The 21,574-nt window shown below is 39.7% G+C and overlaps 1 protein-coding gene and 1 long non-coding RNA gene across 3 annotated transcripts in view; one reads left to right on the forward strand and one right to left on the reverse strand.

Moving 5' to 3' along the window:
• STAM2 (signal transducing adaptor molecule 2) overlaps positions 1-9,089 on the reverse strand; it is a 44,630-nt gene extending 35,541 nt beyond the window's left edge. The window contains exon 1 of one of the 2 annotated variants that reach the window (XM_014782420.2): positions 8,920-9,089. In XM_014782420.2, the coding sequence (XP_014637906.1) occupies positions 8,920-8,959 (40 nt within the window). In that variant the 5' untranslated portion in view covers positions 8,960-9,089. The remainder of the gene's footprint in view (positions 1-8,919) is intronic. The other variant, XM_087435207.1, reaches the window with a different exon arrangement.
• A 278-nt stretch (positions 9,090-9,367) lies between these two features.
• On the forward strand, positions 9,368-15,689 carry LOC147916263 (uncharacterized). Its single transcript, XR_015553197.1, has 3 exons — positions 9,368-9,574; positions 11,205-11,478; positions 15,367-15,689. It is a non-coding gene; the product is annotated as an uncharacterized LOC147916263 (long non-coding RNA).
• The last annotated feature ends 5,885 nt before the right edge of the window (positions 15,690-21,574 follow it).

Consider the following 21,574-nt stretch of genomic DNA (forward strand, 5'->3'; position numbering starts at 1 on the left):
TTAATTAACAACAACAATAACAAGTAACAGCTTCAAAGCATTTATACATGCTAAACCACTTACACTTCAATCCAATGAAGTAAGGATTCTCCATTTTATAGATGAGGAAACTGAGGCACAAAAGTAACTAGCACGAGGTCACACAGCTAGTAAGTAGTAAAAAGGGGATTTTAATCTGGGCAGTCTGGCTCAGGGTATATTCTCTAAGTTTAAATACTATATTAAACTGCCTCTTGAGTGCAATTTTTGTTCAAAACAGCTAAATTAATTCTTCCCAACAAGTTAGTTTTCAGTTTCCCTATGTACAAACATTTTAAACATACTGAACAGGACAAATGCAAGTTCAACTCTTGATTATAAGAAAAGGATCAGACAGAATGCCTCGCATTAGCTCCATTTACTACATCATCTAATAATACAATATACTTAAGAGTTTCTTCCTCTGGTGGAATACAGAAGAGTGAATACCACTTTTTTTCATTCCACTCTTTTTTCATTTCACATATCACATTTTCGGGGGAATTAGGAAGAGTTAGGAGAGTTGGGCAGTTAGAAAAGAGGTGGGAAAAAAACCACATCAAAACCACCTTTTACTGCCTTTTAATATTGTAAACCATCTACTAAAAAGGTAAAAAGTCTTGGGCAAGCTTTTATATTTCAGCAAGTTCACTTTCTTCTTGGCTGATACTTTCAAGATGCCCTCTGTAACCCTGTTAGGTGAGAGCCATGCTCCCTCCCAACTCCACAAAACAGGCATGCTCATTTCTACCAACAGCCTTACATTAGGGAAACAGGGCAGCAGCACAAATGTAGGAAGTATAATTTCTATCATAACAGACCTATCAGGAAGCTTCATGTGCAAGACACTTAGTGATCAGTGGGAAAAGGGAAAAATGAGTCTCCAAAATAACCACTAACATGCCAAAACGTCACTGATGGAGAATCAAAAGCAGTTAGGCTGGAGAGGTGATCACATGACTTCCGCAGACTGAGGAAATCATTATGCACACACTGTATGCACATGTGGAGTACACACACCACCCACTAAACACTCAGGACCTGCCTTCTCTACACCCAGCTCTGAAACTTACTTACTAGCTTAAGGTCTCTAGGTAGTTCACCTCAGCTCTGACTCAAATCTGAATCCATGTTCTCATTTGTAAAATGGAGATGAAAATGCTTGCCATGTTTAAAAGACGAGTTGTGAAAATTAAGTGAGAAGAAAAATGGATGAAAGATTTAGATACTTCAAAAAAGAGGATATTCATTTAACAAATAAATATATTTAAAGGAGCCCAACATCAATAGTCATCAGGTAAATGCATTTTAAAACCACGAGATAACACTAGAATGGGTAAAATTTTTTAAACTACATCACCACACACTGACAAATTTCTGACACGAAACTGAAGTAATATGAGCTAAAAATAAGTAGGTGGCTACTTCAGAATGTTAATAATTTTTAGGGGGCAAGATGTGTATCACACTGAGCTTCTTAGGCTTAATCCCTGTACTAAATACAAACATTTATTCACTATCAAGTAAAGTAACAGAGCCTAATACAGCAATAATAATGTTAAAAAAAAAAAGGAGTTCTTCTCTTCAACCCTCCACCTTAAGTGCTTAGCACTACTAGGAAAACCAAAACATGGCATATGCTAGATTTCTTTAAGCAGAGCTTTTAGAAAAGAATGTTAAGATGATTCATCCAATGACATATGAAAGCAAAAGAAGCTGCTCCAGATAACAATAAAAAGTCCCTTTTAGTTCAAATGAACTCAAACTCTGAGTCACTACAATTCTCATGTTGCAAACTAAAACTAACAAACAAATGCTTCATAGGGGAATATTTACTGACGAAGAAAAGAGTTTGTGAGTTTTCAGTTACAATAAAAATTTTACTGAACAAATTTTTTCATCCTATATGCTACTACCATTTAAAAATTACACTAAATAATAGGGTTATTGTGCGTAATAATATTTTAAAAGTCTTCATCATTTCCCTTCATGGTTTTATAAGAGACCTATTAAATACAACTTCTGACTGCAATAAGTCAGGCAAAACTGTAACTACTTCACAAGATCTTCAGTTTTCAACATTCCTTAACTACAGGAAACTAAAGAAAGTCCTCCTTGTATGAAACAGTGATAGCTGTCGCAAACACATCTCAATGGTAAAGAAACGTAAGTGTTCCACAGGCTGTGGGAGGAACAGAGAGGTGCTTGTCCTTCAAGCATAGGCAGTTACAGGTCCACTAATAAAATAATGTCCTAAACAAAAAATAAACAAACAGAGAGAAAGAAAGAAAATAATGTTAAGGGTAGTCTAAAAGATGGGAGCAATATTTATTACTCCAAAAGAAAACTTGAAGATGCCAATAAGCCAATGTGAAACTCAGTCCTAAAAAAAAGGAGTGGAGAAAAGAATGTTTGAGCAATACCAAAATGTCTCAGGTTTCTAGTAGCAATATTCTCACCAAGAGGGTCTGACAAATGTTGTTGATTGACTGATATCTGAAATAGGAAAAAGACTGTAAACAAAAACTTTTAAAAACTCTGTAACTTACACAAAGTGAAAAACCCAGGGGAGGGGGAGAGAGAAGGTTAGATATGGGGACACAAGGCAAGCAAGGAGGGAAAAAAAATAAGAGGAGATAAAGAAATGATATATCCTTAAGTTTTACTTTGATATCTGGGCGACAGATGGTTAGAACTATCAGCTGTCAAGTAACCGGAGTTTGATATTCTACACTACATACCTATAAACAAAGTCTACTATTTTAACACTCAAAACATGTTTGCGGTCCTTTCATTTAAATAAAAAAAGCAGCCAGCCCAGAGACACATCTACCTAAGTATGCTGCTATAGTATTATGTTGTATATTCACTTGTAAAAAAATCCTCCTCTTGCCCCTTGCCTTATGTTCAAACTATAATCTAAGCAAGCTTATAACTAAATGTTATTATCAAAGAACAAAAATGTATATTTTTAATTATCCACATCATCAGTTCATAGGAAACAAAAATATAAATTACAATGTCTTTTCTCTTAAATCCTAAAAGAGCCTAAAAGAAACTCCCTTTTATGATTCTACCAATCTGATCAGGGGAGCTTGCCCTACCACCTATAAAGGCCATCGACATTAGAAAGTGGTACTGGTACAGAATAGATAAAGAGACTACTATAGAAGAACTGAAAGCACAGACACAGGCCTCATATAAGGAAATGTACCTATGAAGGAGAGAGTGTTCCAAAACAGTGCGGAAAGGCTAGACAGTTCAATAAGCAATTAAACAACTGATTATTGTCTATTGTCAACTGATTATTCAATCAGATCTTTCCTCAGACCCTACACAAAACCAAGTCCAGGTGGATTAAAGACCTAACTGTGAAAATTAAAACTTTAACAAAAGTTTCAGAAGAAAATATAACAAGATCCGGGGCCAGCCCGGTGGCGCAAGTGGTTAAGTGCGCACACTCTGCTGCGGCTGCCCAGGGTTTGCCGGTTCAGATCCCGGGCGTGCACCGACGCACCGCTTGGCAAGCCATGCTGTCCCATATAAAGTGGAGGAAGAGGGCACGGATGTTAGCACAGGGCCAGTCTTCCTCAGCAAAAAAAGAGGAGGACTGGCAGATGTTAGCACAGGGCTGATCTTCCTCAAAAAAAAAAAAGAAAGAAAGAAAAGAAAATATAACAAAATCCTTATAATTTCAGGGTAGAGAAGGCTTTCTTAAACAAGAAAAATAAATCAAGGGAGAAAGACAGTATCACTAAATTAAAACTTAAATTTTCTTAACAATAAAAGACATCAGAAACAAAAAGGAGCAAAAAACTGGGATATATATTTGCAATTCACATAACCAACAAAAGATTAGTAGAGAATGTATACCGAACTCTAAAAATCAGTAAGATAAAATAATCCAACAGAAAAATAAGTAGAAGTAATAAGCAGGTAATTTTTAGAAAAAGAAAACAGAATGACCAAGAAATATATGAAAAGATGCTCAACTTTGCTAACAATGAAGGTGAAATGAAAATAATGCTCTATTTCACACTCATCAAATTGGCATAAATTTAAAAATTTGAAAATTTGACAACACCCACTGTTGGTGAGAATGTGGAAAAACAAGGGACTTTAATTCCACTGCTGGCGGGAGCAAAATCTCCCACGAGTACACGGAAGGGCAATTCTGCACTATCTAACATTTTGCAACTCTGCACTATTTACACTTTTAATAAGGAATTCCTCCTCAAGATACAATCCCTAGAGAATCTCTCGCTCATGTGAACAAGAAAACATGGATACAACTTTCACTGCAGTGCTGTCTGTAACTGGAAAAAACTTCATGTCCATTAACAGGAGAATAGATAAATAATGTGGTATATTCATACAGTGGAACACCACATAACTGTTAATGAATTAGAGCTACAAATATCAACATGAATAACTCACAAAAAATGCTGAATGACAAGTTACAAATGACACACAAAGAATGACACTATTTTGGGGCCAGCCTGGTGGCCCAGCAGTCGGGTTCGCGCGTTCCACTTCAGAGGCCCAGGGTTCGCCGGTTCGGATCCTAGACTCGGATCTACTCACCGCTCATCAAGCCAAGTGGAGGCAGCGTCCCATAGAGAAGAGCTACAACTCTACAACTATGATACACAACTATGTACTGGGGCTTTGGAGAGAAAAAAGAATAAAAAAGAGGAAGATTGGCAACAGATGTTAGCACAGAGCCAATCTTCCTAAAAAAACAAAAAAATAAAAAAATGACACTATTTTTATGAAGTTTAAAAATATGCAAAACAATACATATAGTATATTCGTGTGTATAGTATATACATTATAAAATAGAGTTTATATCTTTTTGAAGAGTGTTTAACTTTGAGAAGGGAGGAAAAAGAATAGGATCAGGTAGCTACTAAATATATCAGATAATTTCAACTGTTATCTTGAATGTTTTCTTAAAAAAAAAAGAATAAAGTGTGGCAACATATTAGGACTTGAGAGAGTTGGATGATAGGAACAGGAGTTTATATCTTGTACTTTATGCTAAAAATATTTCATGGTTTAAAAAATTATAAAATACATTAATTAAAATTTGTAAATATCTGAAAGTATTAGGATTTTTGGTACAATGTAAGCAAAATAAAGTATAGAAAAAAACTGGCTGTTACAGCTATCATTCTTATTCATAACTAAAAATTATTTTTAATTTTAATTTTTTGCAAAGATTATAACCTCACTGTGTTCAAGAACTGACTCAAAAAGAACGTAAATGTTATAGATTTGAATGTACAAAGTAAATTTGTATTACTAGAGTGCTGTCAATATCTTTTTTTCCCCCAAATTGAGGTTACTCTATGTATTTCTGTGTCCTCTACTTTTTTTTTTTTGAGGAAGATTGGCCCTGCACTAACATCTGTTGCCAATCTTCCTCTTTTTCTTTTTTCTCCCCAAAGCCCCAGTGCACAGTTGTGTGTCATAGTTGTAGAGTTGTAGCTCTTCTATGCAGATGCCGCCTCAGCACAGCTTGATGAGCGGTGAGTAGGTCCGCGACCAGGATCTGAACTGGTGAACCCCGGGCCGGCGAAGCAGAATGCAAGAACTTAACCGCTATGCCACCAGGCAGGCCCCTCAATATCTATTTTTATAGTAGAGTTTCTTATAAAATTCCATGGAGTAAAAGATCCCATGACCGAAAGCCCCCAAGCTCCTCACTGTCAAGTTCATCAAACACAACACAAGCCAAAGACACAGCAATACACGCATTCAAATTTCACTTAGACAAGTCTCCTTCTAAGATAAAGGTTCACACTTCAATCCACTGTGTCAGAAGAGCTTTGCAGAGGTAGAATCTGAGCTCAGCTTTGTGGGACACAATTAAGTATATCTTCAAGGAAGGAGATACCAAGGTTGCTGGAAAAAAGCAGAAGTCTATCAGAGAATAGTAAATGGCACAGAGGCAGAAACTAGCAAGAAAGACTGCCTGGCTGGAGTAAGGAGAAAAAAAGATATGTGAAGAAGAACTGGAGTTAGGGAGCATAACAGATAAATTATGACTTGGGAACCAACACAGCGAGACTGGAAAAATTGGTACAGAATATATGGAAATGACACGTTCCCTTTTAACACTAACCACTAAATCTTCCTACTCTGGCTCTGTCCCCCACGTTGCCCTTTCCCCGTGGAATTCCCTAAGAAGGCTGCCCCAACCAGGCTCAAGAACCCACACACCCCTTTTAAGACTTGGGGCTGGGATGGGCAGGGGCAGGTGGGAGTATTTTCTCAGCACAGCTTCAAAGGAATTTCAGTGAAGAAAACAAAAATAAATCCAGATTTGAAGAAATCCAATAAATATTTAAAGAGCTCTAATGCTACCATACCCAGCATACCCTTCAGGGTTTGCAGGTTCTGACTCCAAGAAAAAAAAAAGGAATTTGTCAGAGTTCCTTACCTCCTAGCCTTTGGCTTGCTTCCACATGACAAGTCATCTACAACCATTCAACTCAGGAGAGCCTTCCTAGACATCTTGACCCACTACAGTCTTTCCTCAGGGTCTGAGAAAAGGGTTTCTTCCCCAAATGAATGTCAGAAAGACTGCTCACCCTCTGGGGAGACTCTGAACCTACCAAAGAAATGTAGTTTCATCTTCAGAGGCCCTTAAGTATGAAATAACCATATCATACATATAGTAAGAGGTGGTTACTTCCTGCAGGTAAAGGGCTGTCAGGGAGTGGGGAGAGAGGGAGGATAGTGTCAACACCTTTACAGGGAAGGCATCTGCCTGAAGGCCCTTGTCTTCTCTTCAGGGAAGATGACTGCTTTAAATAACAGGAGAATGTAAAGCATCTCGAGTATTTCTAGTACCATATTTATCACATTATATTACAATTATCTTTTTATGTGTGTATGTGTCCTCCATTAGATTGAGAGTTCCTTGAGGGCAGGAACTCAGTCTACTTATTAAACTTTTGTGTCCCCAGAACTTAACACAATGTCTGCGACTGTAATCATTCAATGCACATTTGTTGAATGAAAGATGAACACAAGTATGACAAAAAAGAAACAATGGTAATAAAAATCTGACTGAATCCAAGAGAGCAGGTGAAAAAGACAATGACACTGCAAAAGAACATTCCTGGAGACATTTCAAGTTAAATATTAACTTGCTTGTACTACATAACTATTTCAAATTAAAAGGAGCTTTAAGTTCTGAAAAATGTAATATATAGTTTTTCTTCTATGATACAGGTTTAAGGCCAGTTTAAACTTAGTATTTCATTCCACTTTTTTGATTAATTCTATTCACTTGTCTAAAAGAAGTTACAAACAGGCCTCAAACTCGCCCTTTCACCCTTAAGCTGCCTTTTGGATACTGACTTCAGTCACACTTATTTGAGTTAACAAATAAATACTTGATGCTTTGGTTGATGGCACTGTCCAGGAAATAATCTACACACAGCAGTATTTTTTGTCTGAACAGCAGTGCCTCTTTTACTACAGTGGCACTAAACTATGATCCACTAAACCATGCTGGGACCTCAGGAGCCTGAGGGGGAGGTTTAGAAAAACAAAACAGGCAGAGCAACTAGGCCTGCTTCTACCAGAGACCTTTTCAGTCAGAAAACAATGGGCTTCTGGGAAAGATTTCCCTTGAAAAAAACAGTTTCACAGTTTCTAAGTTTGCAAATCATTTGTCTTGATTCTGTTTTGCCCTTTCTGTTTTATTTCACGAGGACACAATGAAAGTCTTCACAACAGCAATAAAAAGTACAGGTCTCACAGCAACAAAGGAAAGCATCATTACATGTTCCAAAAGCAGAGCTGTGAGCCTCAACGTATGCTTCCTAGATTTATGCCAGTCACCTGTGCGACATATTTGAAGACTAAGGGTCAAGATATAATTATAAAATTTCTCAGCTCTCTGAGAATGGAAGGAGCTTATAACGTACATCATGTTTGACTTCTGAACACGCTGTGGGGATCCCATAATATACCAAAATAGGGCACTTTCTAGAATCTCCTCATAATTAGAAAATTTTAACTATGAAACAGGTGGCTCACTACTACGATGTGCAGTATTCTGTGTGACTCTGGCAATTTTCAGCCATGATTTTTTTTATTCCACTAAGTCCTAACACTCTGCCTAGGGTTCTGCTAAGTATTGCTACAAAAATCTTTACTTAGCCAGTTTGTTTTACTGTTATTCTAATGCCCAAAAGAAATTCTCATATCCCGCCCAACTTTTTCTCACTCCAAAGTCAGAGACATCAGCGCTCTTACGACGCCAAGAAATGAAATACTATTAGTTGTTCTTGACTGTTTTGAGATCCTAGGGTTTTGCTTTTCATACTCTAAGAGAACAACTCGTAGCACTTGCGCTACCCGTGGACAGAGAGTAACACTTCCACTGTAAATAAATCCCGAAGCTGGGCTGTCAGGACTTGGATGTATTTGCGTATAAGCGAGGTGAAATAACTTCTTCCTATTGAATGGGGGCGAGTCGAGGTCTCTAGAGTCGGACTGCCCTAGACAGCAGGGTCTTCATCGCTGCATCATCTCTTAAGGGGGGAAGGGGATGCTTAACCAGCTCAAGAGGGAGCAGGAAGTGTGTATCATCAACTCCGCAACTGCTTCATCAGTCCAGTCTCCAGCGAGCCCCAGGCTCTTCCCCATTCCTGCACCTGGCGAGGAGAAAGGACTTCCTTCGGGGTCTCCAACTTCAGGTGGCCAGGTGGCATTCCCCAAGCCGCTGGCGACGCGCCGAGGCTGCCCCCTGAAAAATCCCGGCGGCGACGCAGCGGCGCCGCCCCCCTCTCGCTCTTTGCTTGGCTTTCCAGTCCCCGGAGTCGCCGCCGCTCACCTTCTAGCACGACAAACAGCAGCCCCGGGCCCAGGCCCAGCACTTACCCACGTCCTGCTCGAACGGGTTGGCGGTGAACAGAGGCATCTCGCCTGCGCCCGAGCCCCAGTCGCTGCGGTCTGGCCGAGGCTCGGCGGCTGCTGCGGGCTGGGTGACGGCCGGCCGAGGCTTCCTAGACGGCTCGGCTCCGGTAGCGTCCTCGCCCTTCCGCCAGCGCACCTGCCCGGCTCCCGCCTGACGGGCCAGCTCCGGGTCCGCGCACCGCCCCCGCGCTCCGCCCCCAAAGCCCCTCCCGGGGCGAGGTCCCGCCAGCCACGGGCATCCTCTCAGTGCCCCTGTCGCCGCCGGGAAGAGGCGGCAGCCCTTGTCCCAGGTCCCCACAGGGGTCAGGCGGCCGCCGCGACCACCTTTCCATCGCTAGGACCCCGGCAGGCCACGGAGCGGGGGACCTTCGAGCCGGAAGTTGTCGCGCCTAGAAAGGGGCGACGCCAGAAGCACGGAAGCGCGCAGTCCCGGCGGCGGCACGGCAGGGGGCGTGGTCGTGTGGTGTTCCCCGCGCGGCGCTGCCGGTTTAGAAGGCTAAGTTCTCGCTCCTTGGGTGCGTTCCTAAACTGCAGCCTAGTCCCTCGCGGCCGTGGACTCGCGGCTGCGTTCGCGTCACAGTCCCGTTGCCCTGGAAACGGATGGAGCCTCGGCGCAGAGGTGGGTTTGCTCTCGGGCGCTTACGGTGTTGCGCTCTCCTCGGCGCCTAAACCCCGCCGGAATAACCGCCCTGGAAAGCGGTGGTCGAAGTAACCGTGGCTCTGTCGGGACCCTGAACTTTTCGGTTTCCATCGTGTCCTCGCCGGGCAAACACTGCTGGATTGTGGGAATCCAAAGACGAATGAGGCACGCTCCCTGCCTTCAAGTTGCTGACAGTTTTACAGGGGCAGTGTATAACATATACGTGACAGTATATGACAATCCTGATATGTAGTAGGGGTCACACACTCAAATTCCCGTGCAGCCAGGTATTTAGATGAATGTAAAAGTGCAAGCACCCTTCCCACCCACATTCCCTAACCCTCTTAACCCTGCTTTATTTTTCAATAGCGTTTATCACTTCCTAATATATAATTTACTTAATGAGGATGTTTTCTGTCTCCCCTCTTTAGAATATAAACTCCATGATCAATTTTGTTCGCAGCACCTAAAACAATGTCCGGCAAGAAATAGGTGCTCAGTAAATACTTTTCCATGTAGCTGTGACTATCCAACCCAACAGTGCGTTCTGAAGATGGCAGGTACTAGTCAACTTCAGCCATTTGTTGAAGTGTGGGCCCTGCTGGAGCTTCCAGTTTTTCAGTGATTTTTAAATGTTAAGAATTGCTTCAACATTTTAACAATGGGTCAAACAGTACCGTAGAGAGGACAACTTCTGGTATAAAGACTTGATACATACAAGAGAGAACTCTTACATGGAATAGTTCGGAAAGCTGTTTGCATTTTACACTGTAAAGCTAGGTGCACAAATAAGAAAGATACGTTTGCAGGTGAAAGGATCTGGTTTTCAAAAAACATTGAACCTAGGATGTTCAAGATATGTTTGGGGACTTTCTAGATGGATTTATCTAGGATTAAGGTTTAGTGTTGGAATGGAAAACAAGGCTAGATAGAAATAAGAGGAAATAGATTGAGAAGAGCCTTAAGGAACAAGCTAAGAAATTTTAATTTTAGCATATAAGGCATTAGATAATCATTTAAAGATTTTGAGCGGCAGAGTAGTATACTAAAAAGAGTTTCTGGATATTAATCTGACATCAATGTACATGATGTATATGAAGAAGCAGACCCAGACAGAACAGTTTAGGAGGCTATTACAGCACTGGAAAGTCATAAGAAGAGATATTGTGTAGGAGCTTGTATTGAAATAAGAGCAAAGGGCTGAGGATTAGCCCTTGGAAAGCATTCACATGTTAAAGAGATTCCTTTAGCTCCTCATCTTTAATGGTAAGCATACTCAAGAATCTACCTGTATTTACCTTTCTGTGTGGGTACTCAGTCTCCAAGAGTGGTATGTTATTTTTCATGAATTTCCAAAGCATTTGGTTTGAGTGTTATTTTTTTAAATAAACTTATTTTGGAATAATTTTAGATTTATAAAAAAGTTACTGAGATAGGACAGTGAGTTCTCGGTTACCCCTCACCCCATTCCTCCCACTGTTAACGTCTTACATTTCCATGGTACATTTGTCAAAACTAAGAAACCAACATTAGTTCATTGCTGTTAACTAAACTCCAGGCTTTATTTGGATTTTGCCAGTGTTTACATTAATGTCCTCTTTTTTCCCAGGATCCAATGCATATGTGCCAGGGATCCCCAAGACCACCCCCAGATTCAGTGATTCACTAGGACTCACAGGACTCAGCATATAGTCATCCTCATGACTATGATTTATTACAAAGAAAGGATACAAAACAAAATCAGCAATGGGAAATGGCACATGGAGTGAATGAAGTCTGGACATGCAAACTTCCGAGAGTCCTCTCTCAGTGGAGTCACACAAGACATGCTTAATTCCTCCAGCAACAAGTTGTGACAACACATGAGAAATGTTGTCTACTGGGTAAGCTCATTGCAGATTCGATGCCCAGGATTTTTATTGCAGGCTAGTCACACAGGCACCCTCTACCTAACGTGCACCCAAATTTCCAGGCTCCCAGAAGGAAAGCCAGTGTTCAGCATAAACCACATTGTTTGTACAGTTTAGGCATCATAAGCCATTCTTATCAGGGAATTGTGGGAACTCTCCCAAAATCTGAATTCCCAGATGCCAGTCAAGGGCCAACCTTGCAAGCTGGCCTTGATATTGGATAGCAGTCTCAGGCCTGCTATGTTAACTCTTTTCTGCATACCAGGGTACCACATTTCATCTAGTTGTCATGTCTCCCTAGTCTCCTCTGGTTTGTGACAGTTTCTCAGTCTTGCCTTGTTTTTCATGACCTTGACCGTCTTGAGGAGTGCTGACCAGATATCCTGTAGACTGTCCCTGAATCTAGGTTTGTCCGATACCTTTCTTGTGCTTAGATGGGTGTTATACGGTTCTGTAAAGAATACCACAGAGGTGAAGTGTCCTCATCACATCCTTTTAGGGGGTACATGATATCTACGTGATACCTGGTGATGGTAACTTTCAGCACTTGGTAAATGTAGCATTTGCCAAGTTCCTCCACTTTAAAGTTAGTATTTTTCCTTTTCCCTCCTTTATTCTTAGGAAGCAGGTCACTGAGTCTAGGCCACCTTCAAGGGGAAGGAAGGGAATTTAGCTTCACCTTCTGTATAAAGGAGTATCTAAATATATTATCAGATTTCTTCCATAAGGAAAATTTGTCTCTTTTCTCCCATTTACTTATTTATTAAATTGTTTATTTTATCAGTATAAACTCATGTATGTTTATTTTATACTTTGAGTTGTAATCCAATAATACATTTTGTTGTTGTTGTTGTTGTCTTGTTTGTTTTTTCTCTAATTGTTCCAGCTTTGGTCACTGGGAGCTCTTTCAGTTGACATCTATGTCCATTTAATATGTCCCTATCTTTTTTTTTTTTGAGCATTTCTTTACCTTTGGGTACTATAAGATGCTCCAGGCTCATCTTGTATATACTCTGCCCCAGTCTTAGAATCACCATTTCTCAAAGGAACCATGGTTCTGAAGGTCTCTTTGAAGGCTAGCATAGAAGATTTCTAGCTTTCATGATGTGCCTTGAGTGATAGCTAACTTGAGCTTGTCATTTCCTTCCTGCAGTGCATTAATAGTAATTAACAACAACCAACCAACTCCACAGTCCTTATAATTGTCTTCATCTCTCTCAAATGCTAGAGCTGTTATAAAAGCCAGTGCATGCCCTTCTACCCACACCCAACCCCAGTTTACCATGGTCTTAGTAACTGTGATGCTGCATAAGTAGTTCTCAAAATTTGGCATTCTCCAGAACCACATGGAAGACTTGCTGAAATCACAGATTGCTGGACCCCACTGCAGAGTTTCCAATTTAGTAAGTCCTTTGTGGAGCACAGCCTAACCTCTAGCCAGATAAACATAACACCTCACCCTAAAGCCTGTTTTCCTCAGTTCTTTTTACCCAGTATATCATGTCCAGCTTTTGACCAAAAATTACAAGGCATACTAAAAGACAAACAAAACAAAACAGCTCAAAGAACAAGCATCAGAACCAGATTCAGATATGGCAGAGATCTTAGACATTTCTTCAAGCTCACAGTTTCTTCAGCCATGTCCAGTCTACTGATGAGCCCATTAAAGATTAAAAAATCTATAGTCCTATGATTAGGTCTCAGTCTTTATTGAGCTTGTGGGTCTGGGCTGTGACCTTCAGAAGGGCTTCTCAGGTTTACCCCTTCCCCTCTTAGGTGAGACAAGAAGGCTAAAGGAGGCTAGAGTTGGGTATTTCCCTTCCCCCAAGTTGGTTAGGCTCTGGTAAAATCATTTCTTTTGAGATCAGGCCTCATTAAGAAGAACAGAATGCTTTGGGCTTATTTCACAATGGCTACTTTTCCCGTCCCTCTGCCAGAAGCACAAGGGGATTTTCCTTGATGTTCACTGTAAGAACCTGGTAGGGCTCCTGGGGGTAAAACTCACAAAAATGTGGGGACCCCTTTATTACTGGGTCTGCCTGAAGTTTTTAAGTCTCAGTCTTGTCCACACTGAGCTTCCAGCAATTCATCAATTGTAGCTGAGGTTTTCCTACTCTAACACTGGTTCCCACAGAGGTTTCTGCTCCAGTAAGTTGTGATTCTCTATATCTGCCTGCCTGTCTAATTTTGAAGGCAGCTGTTTGCCCTGTGACCTATCTTCTCTAGTGTATCTAAGAAGAGTTGGTAATTTTCAGTTCAGCTTCTTTTTCTTGCTGTGTGGGTGGAAGTAATGACTTCTAAGCTCCTTAGAAGCTGGACCAGAAACCAGAAGTTGTTTCTCTTTTTCTCTCTCTTTTCTGTCATAGGTACCACAATGTTTTGGACCAACATAGTAGAAACCTTAGAATAAGCTCTAACTCTGCTCCTCTTTTTCCAATTTTTTTAAACTAATTTTTTCACTTTTCTTTAAACTTTCTTTTTGCTCTCCCCCACCCCCACTTTCCCTTTGGCATCCCCTCCATTATACCCCAGGCTCTCATTTCCTCCAGGCCTTCCAATTCTCCCCTTGAAAAAGGGCACCAGTGTAGGGAGTGAGAAGGGGCTGGGATCTACTTCATGTTCTGTTAACTGAGTCACAGGCCCATAAGGCTGCGTCCCTCCCAGAGAGGGAGTCCTTTTCTTCTCAAGATAGCATATGCGCTGGCCTAGCCCTGCACACAAAACCGACTTAATTATCCTGAAACAGCACCTTTATGGTTTTGTTCCCTTACTCAAGAACTTACTGGATTTTTCCTGCTACAAAAAGTTCAATCTTGAATGTCATTGTGTCTGGTAAGTAACTCATTTTTCCCTACCCAGTAACCTTATTTTCCATGGCTTAAAGCATCAGTTTTTGAAGTCAGATGAAATTTCAAATCACAGCCCTGCCACTGACTATGTGACTTTGGCAAAATACTTAACTACTAGGAACCTCAGCTTTCTTAGCTGTAGGTATATACTTCATAACTTTGCTGTGGAGATTCAATGGGATCTTGAGAACTTTTCATAAGTAAGTGCTCAATAGTGCTTATCATAGTGCTTACAAAAAACTTGTTGCAATGATGGATGTGTTTTATATTTGCACTGTTCAAAACGGTAGCCCCCTGTGGCTATTGATCATTTGAAATGTGGCTAGTGCAACTGAAGAACTGAATTTTTAATTTTATTTCATTTTAATTAATTTAAATTTAAGTAGCCACAAGTGTCTAGTGGCTAGCATATTAGAGCAGCACTAGACAGCACTGTGAAAATCAGTTAAAGGAGAAATAGAAGCATCTTTTGTCTGTATTACTTGTGCCTTGTGATATTTCACTTTCCAAAAATACATGCTTTCTTCTTTCACCTGTCTTCTTCTTTTACTTCTTTTCATTTTTCACTTCTGGAAATTTAAGAACTAGTTCAACACCCGTCTTCTCCAGAAGCATTCCTCAGTTGGTCCCAATCCACGTCTTCCACTTCTCTGAAACTTTTACTGAACAGATGGTCAACATTGCACTACTTAGCACTTAATGTTCCTCTAACCTATCTTGTGTGATAATTTTAACTCCCCAAGAGTACAATGTAAGGATCTGTGTGGCTTTTTAATTCTGTGCCCTTCACAAGCAACTAGCCCACTATTTAGAATACTATAAACACTGCATTATGGGCTGAATTGTGTGTGTGTCCCTCTAAAATTCGTATGTTGAAATCTAACCCACAATGAGATGATATTTGGAGGTTAGGCCATTGGGAGGTAATTAGGTCATGAGAGTGGAGCCTTCAGTGAGATTAATGCCCTTGCAAGAAGAAGCCAGAGAGCTAGCTCTCTTTCTTTCTCCTCAGGAGGGGGAATAAAGGAGAAGTCGGCAGTCTGCAAATCAGAAGAGGATCATCACCAGAACCTGATGGTCTGGCACCCTGATCTCAGAATTCCAGCCTCCAGAACTGTGAGAAATTTCTGCTGTTTATAAGCCACCAGGTCTATGGTACTTTGTTATAGCAGTGTGAACTGAGACCCACTGAATAACCCTATTTTTGATTGATTACTGATCCTTTACCTCTCTGATTCATTCCTCTCACCTTCCAATCCCCAACACCATTTTCCAGAAGTTGGCTGAAAAGAACAAAGAAGTACCCAGATATCCAATAAAATGGTTATTACCTTTTTCTTTTCTACCTTTGTGTTACTTTACCTTCCCCACTCTTGCACAAGGAAGGAAAGCACTTTTCAGGTACATTACACTTTTCACATTTCATTTAGCAAACATTAGGTGCCTACTATTTGCAAAATACTAGCAGTAGGGGCAAGGGTGGATGATGGGGGGACATGAAAATGGTATAATAACTGCCCTCAAATGAGATACTCAGATGGGGAGAGTGATTTATGAAAATGATTGATTAATGGAAAAGAATACATAGAAAAAAGATAGAGCAATACCAATTGTTGGGTGAATATAGACCAATGGTATTTTGGTACGTACCCATTTAAAATATTTTAGTTGCCTAGATGAGGGTAGTTTAGCCCAACATATTTGGTGTTGGGAATGCTTCTGATTGTAATTGAGAAATCTTATCGCGAACTAAACTCTCAAAAATTAGATAGATTGAATCCTTAGTAAAATAAGAATAAAAACTATGTATGGAGAGTCTAGGAAAAAAATCATTTGAATATCAGCTTATGAAAAAGATAACATGGAAAAGTAAAGGATAAATAGAAATGATAATAAAATAAACAGGTCATGTTAAAAGGGTTGGAGGAGAAAAAAGACGTACAAATTCAGGAAATTGTGTGCGCACGTATGCATGTGTTTTAAAGGAAAATACTGAGAAAAAGGTTGTCTTAAAAGCCCACAGCTTCAAAAGCCTAGCTTCACAGGAATCCTAGCAGAATTGGTTGATTATATTCAGTAACTCTGTTTACTGACAATACAATTAAAGAGTGATGTAATATAATTACACCAAAAATTAGCTTAATTTTTACTTCATAATTTATTTAAAACTGGAGAATTATTCCTTTTCCCCTTTATCATCATCATTACCATGCTTTGCACAGTAGGTGGTGACATTGCTTCACTCCTAGAATCTATTGGCATGGCCTTAACCACAAAACATAGAGGCAAACTTTGAAACAAATTTCAGGGACCTAATTTGGCCAAAATTAAAAACATTGCCCTTTCTATCTACCTTAAAAATTCATCTGAATAATACCTCATTATAATGTACCAAATTTTTATATATTCTACATTGAGTTTAATAAACAGTATTTGTTGACTAATTCATTTTGCCAATGAATGTCAATTATCCAGCTTTTTTTTTTTTTTTTTTTAATTTTTTGTTTATTGCAGTAACATTGGTTTATAACATTGTAAAACTTTCAGGTGTACATCATTGTACTTCTATTTCTGCATAGATTACATCATGTTCACCACCAAAATACTAATTACAACCCATCACCACACATATGTACCGAATTATCCCTTTCACCCTCCTCCCTCCCCTCTTCCCCTCTGGTAACCACCAATCCAATCTCTGTCCCTATGTGTTTGTTTATTGTTGTTATTATCTACTACTTAATGAAGGAAATCATACAGTATTTGACCTTCTCCCTCTGACTTATTTCACTTTGCATTATACCCTCAATGTCCATCCACGTTGTCACAAATGGCTGGATTTCGTCGTTTCTTATGGCTGAGTAGTATTCCATTGTGTATATATACCACATCTTCTTTATCCATTCATCCCTTGATGGGCACTTAGGTTGCTTCCAAGTCTTGGCTATTGTGAATAACGCTGCAATGAACACAGGGGTGCATGTACCTTTGCAAATTGGTGTTTTCAAGTTCTTTGGATAAATACCCAACAGTGGAATAGCTGGATCATATGGTAGTTCTATCCTTGCTTTTTTGAGGAATCTCCATACTGTTTTCCATAGTGGCTGCACCAGTTTGCACTCCCACCAGCAGTGTATGAGAGTTCCCTTCTCTCTACATCCTCTCCAACACATGTTGTTTCCTGTCTTGTTAATTATAACCATTCTGACGGGGGTGAGGTGATAGCTCATTGTAGTTTTGATTTGCATTTCCCTGATAGTGATTTTGAACATCTTTTCATGTGTCTGTTGGCCATCTGTATATCTTCTTTGGAGAAATGTCTGTTCAGGTCTTTTGCCCATTTTTTAATTGGGTTGTTAGTTTTGTTGTTGTTGAGATGCATGAGTTCTTTATATATTTTGGAGATTAAGCCCTTATCAGATGTATGGTTTGCAAATATCTTCTCCCAATTGTTAGGTTGTCTTTTCGTTTTGTTGATGGTTTCCTTTGCTGTGCAGAAGCTTTTTAGTTTGATGTAGTCCCATTTGTTTATTTTTTCTATTGTTTCTCTTGCCCGGTCAGATGTGGTGTTTGAAAAGATGTTGCTAAGACCGATGTCGAAGAGCGTACTACCTATGTTTTCTTCTAGAAGTTTCATAGTTTCAGGTCTTACATTCAAGTCTTTAATCCATTTGGAGTTAATTTTTGTGTATGGTGTAAGGTAAGGGTCTACTTTCATTTTTTTGCATGTGGCTATCCAGTTTTCCCAACACCATTTGTTGAAGAGACTTTCTTTTCCCCATTGTATGTTCTTGGCTCTTTTGTCAAAGATTAGCTGTCCATAGATGTGTGGGTTTATTTCTGGGCTTTCGATTCTATTCCATTGATCTGTCTGTCTGTTTTTGTGCCAGTACCATGCTGTTTTGGTTACTATAGCTTTGTAGTATATTTTGAAATCAGGGAGTGTGATACCTGATACCAAAACCAGACAAGGACAACACAAAAAAAGAAAATTACAGGCCAATATCACTGATGAACATCGATGCGAAAATCCTCAACAAAATACTAGCAAATCGCATACAACAATACGTTAAAAAGATTATACACCATGATCAAGTGGGATTTATTCCAGGGATGCAGGGATGGTTTAACATTCGCAAATCAACGTAATACACCACATTAATAAAATGAAGAACAAAAATCACATGATCATCTCAATAGATGCAGAGAAAGCATTTGACAAGATACAGCATCCATTTATGATAAAAACTCTGAATAAAATGGGTATAGAAGGAAAGTACCTCAACATAATAAAGACCATATATGAGAAACCCACAGCTAATATCATCCTCAATGGTGAAAAACTGAAAGCTATCCCTCTAAGAACAGGAACCAGACAAGGATGCCCACTGTCACCACTCCTATTTAACATAGTATTGGAAGTCCTAGCCAAAGCAATCAGGCAAGAGAAAGAAATAAAAGGGATCCAAATTGGAAAGGAAGAAGTGAAACTGTCACTATTTGCAGATGACATGATTTTATATATAGAAAACCCTAAAGAATCCACCAGAAAACTTTTAGAAGTAATAAACGAATATGGTAAAGTTGCAGGATACAAAATCAACATACAAAAATCAGTTGCATTTCTGTACGCTAACAACGAAGTAGAAGAAAGAGAAATTAAGAATACCATCCCATTTACAATTGCAACAAAAAGAATAAAATACCTAGGAATAAACTTAACCAAAGAGGTGAAAGATCTGTACACCGAAAACTATAAAACATTTCTGAAAGAAATTGAAGAAGACACAAAGAAATGGAAAGATATTCCGTGCTCTTGGATTGGAAGAATTAACATAGTTAAGATGTCCATACTTCCTAAAGCCATCTATAGATTCAATGCAATCCCTATCAAAGTTCCAACAACACTTTTCACAGAAATAGAACAAAGAATCCTAAAATTTATATGGAACAACAAAAGACCCCAAATAGCTAAAGGTATCCAGCTATTTTTAATATTAATATTCACTTAATCTTCATCACAAGAATGTAATAAATTGTTTCCTTTTTAGTTTTAATGTAAAGATATTTATTTATCATGTGTGCTGGTCATTCAACAATGTTTATTATGCCTGTGGTGACCAGAACTCCATGAATCCCTGCAGAGGTCCAGTCAGAAGATCTGTTATCTGGGTGAGGTCCTGAAGTCAGGTGAAATCTCAACACGCATTTGAGATTTAAAACATCAGTTTAAGGCAATCCATAGCTACATTTACACATGGCATGTAGAAATCATTTTTAGTTATCCTAAAATTTATCTCTCTTAAAAAGTTTCAAAGAGTGCATCCTAATTTTAGTATTCAGAATTTATTCAATATTTGTATGCAGCTATATCCTCCTAAGATCCTATCTTTTTAAAATCTTTCTTTTTCTGGGGCCAGCCCTGTGGCCTAGTGGTTAAGTTCGGTGCATTCGCTTCAATGGCCTGGGTTCAGTTCCCAGGCATGGACCTACACCACTCGTTGGTGGCCATGCTGTGGCGGTGACCCACATACAAAGTAGAGGAAGATTGGCACAGATGTTAGCTCAGCACGAATCCTCCTCAAGCAAAAAGAGGAAGATTGGCAACAGATGTTAGCTCAGGGCAAATCTTCCTCAGCAAAAAATAAATAAAATCTTTTTCTAAAATAAAGAATCACTTTTTAAAAAAATAACTGTCTTTATCTCTTGTCCAGTTTAGGTTCCCTTTCTTGATCGTTTACATAATCACTGTAGTCTTGAAGTGAAACATTCCAAGTAGAGACGTAACATGGTTTTATACTAGGTAGGATTATATTTCCATTTTGGTTTCCAGTAATTTCTTGAGGGTACTGAGCGTGAACCAATAGCTTTAGGAAACCGAAGTCAAAATCCTAAGATCCCTTTCTTGGGCATAATTAATACATGCCTTCTAGCCCAGCAAACATGCAGCTTAGTTTGCTTTTTCTGGAATGTCTTATGTTGTTCTTTTTTTTTTTTTTTTTTCTTTTTTAAAGATTTTATTTATTTATTTTTTCCCCCAAAGCCCCAGTAGATAGTCGTATGTCATAGCTGCACATCCTTCTAGTTGCTGTATGTGGGACTCAGCCTCAGGATGGACAGAGAAGTGGTGCCTCGGTGCGCGCCCGGGATCCGAACCCAGGCCGCCAGCATCGGAGCGCGCGCACTTAACCACTAAGCCACGGGGCTGGCCCTCATGTTGTTCTTACTTTAGTCAAAGTTTATCTGTTCTTTCTAGTAAAGGGCGATTGTCAGTTCAAGCAACATTTCAAAGATTTTTATAAACAAGAAACCACATTCACTGCAGGGACTCACCATATTTTCCACAAGTATATTCACATTTTTAATAAGATATTTTATAGATCTCAGATTAAGCCTGGAGACAAGATGTCCTAAAAAAGCTTTAAAATTTTTTTTCACCAAAAAAGATATATATCATATCAAGTAATACCTCTCTAATGCATGAAAAGCTATGACTTAGTATTATTTGTATTGCCTGCACCTGGCTCAGTGGATGTGCAAACAACTGTTAGCTGAACGAATGCACCTGAACAGTCTCGGTGTCCAGAACCGCTTTGATTCCACCCATAGGCCAGGCCTCAGGTGCTCTACTGGAAGCCCCTGTGGCCATCCTCAAGCCCTGTGAGGAATCTTTCTAGGCATCTCCCTCCTGCTTTCTCTTATGAACCTGCTTGTTCCACTCAGTGTCTCTGGTTCCCAACCTGTGCCTCATTCCCAGCATCCTCCTCTCTGCTGTGCCTCTTTTAATCGCTGCTTCAGTTAGCAACAAACAAATTCAATATTCACACCAGTTTGACCCTCCACCAGGCTTGTTCCAGCTTTGCTGTCAGGTCTGTGTTTCAGATCTTCCTGAACATCATATTCTGTTACCCTCACGCATTTGCTCAGCCCTGGCTCACCAAGCCAGCACTTCATCTGGGAGGGAAATTCAGGGAAAATGTATGAATGCGAGAATGAACTAGCACATTTTAAACAATGTAGATCATTAACGACTTCAGTAGCTAAAGTCATTGGACTAGAAATAGAAAAGGAAACCTATAAACATGATGGGACCAATTTAAAAAAAAAAAGGAATAAGGGAAGAATTCGTAATTACCATAGTGTCTATATAATAATGAAGGGCACATCCAAGCTCACTGTAGGTCTCCCTCCCAGAGAGACCAGTGCCGTCACTGCAGGAA

Source organism: Ceratotherium simum, chromosome 9 (genome assembly GCF_057802395.1).
Source record: "Ceratotherium simum simum isolate JZ-2026a chromosome 9, ASM5780239v1, whole genome shotgun sequence".
Taxonomy (NCBI): domain Eukaryota; kingdom Metazoa; phylum Chordata; class Mammalia; order Perissodactyla; family Rhinocerotidae; genus Ceratotherium; species Ceratotherium simum.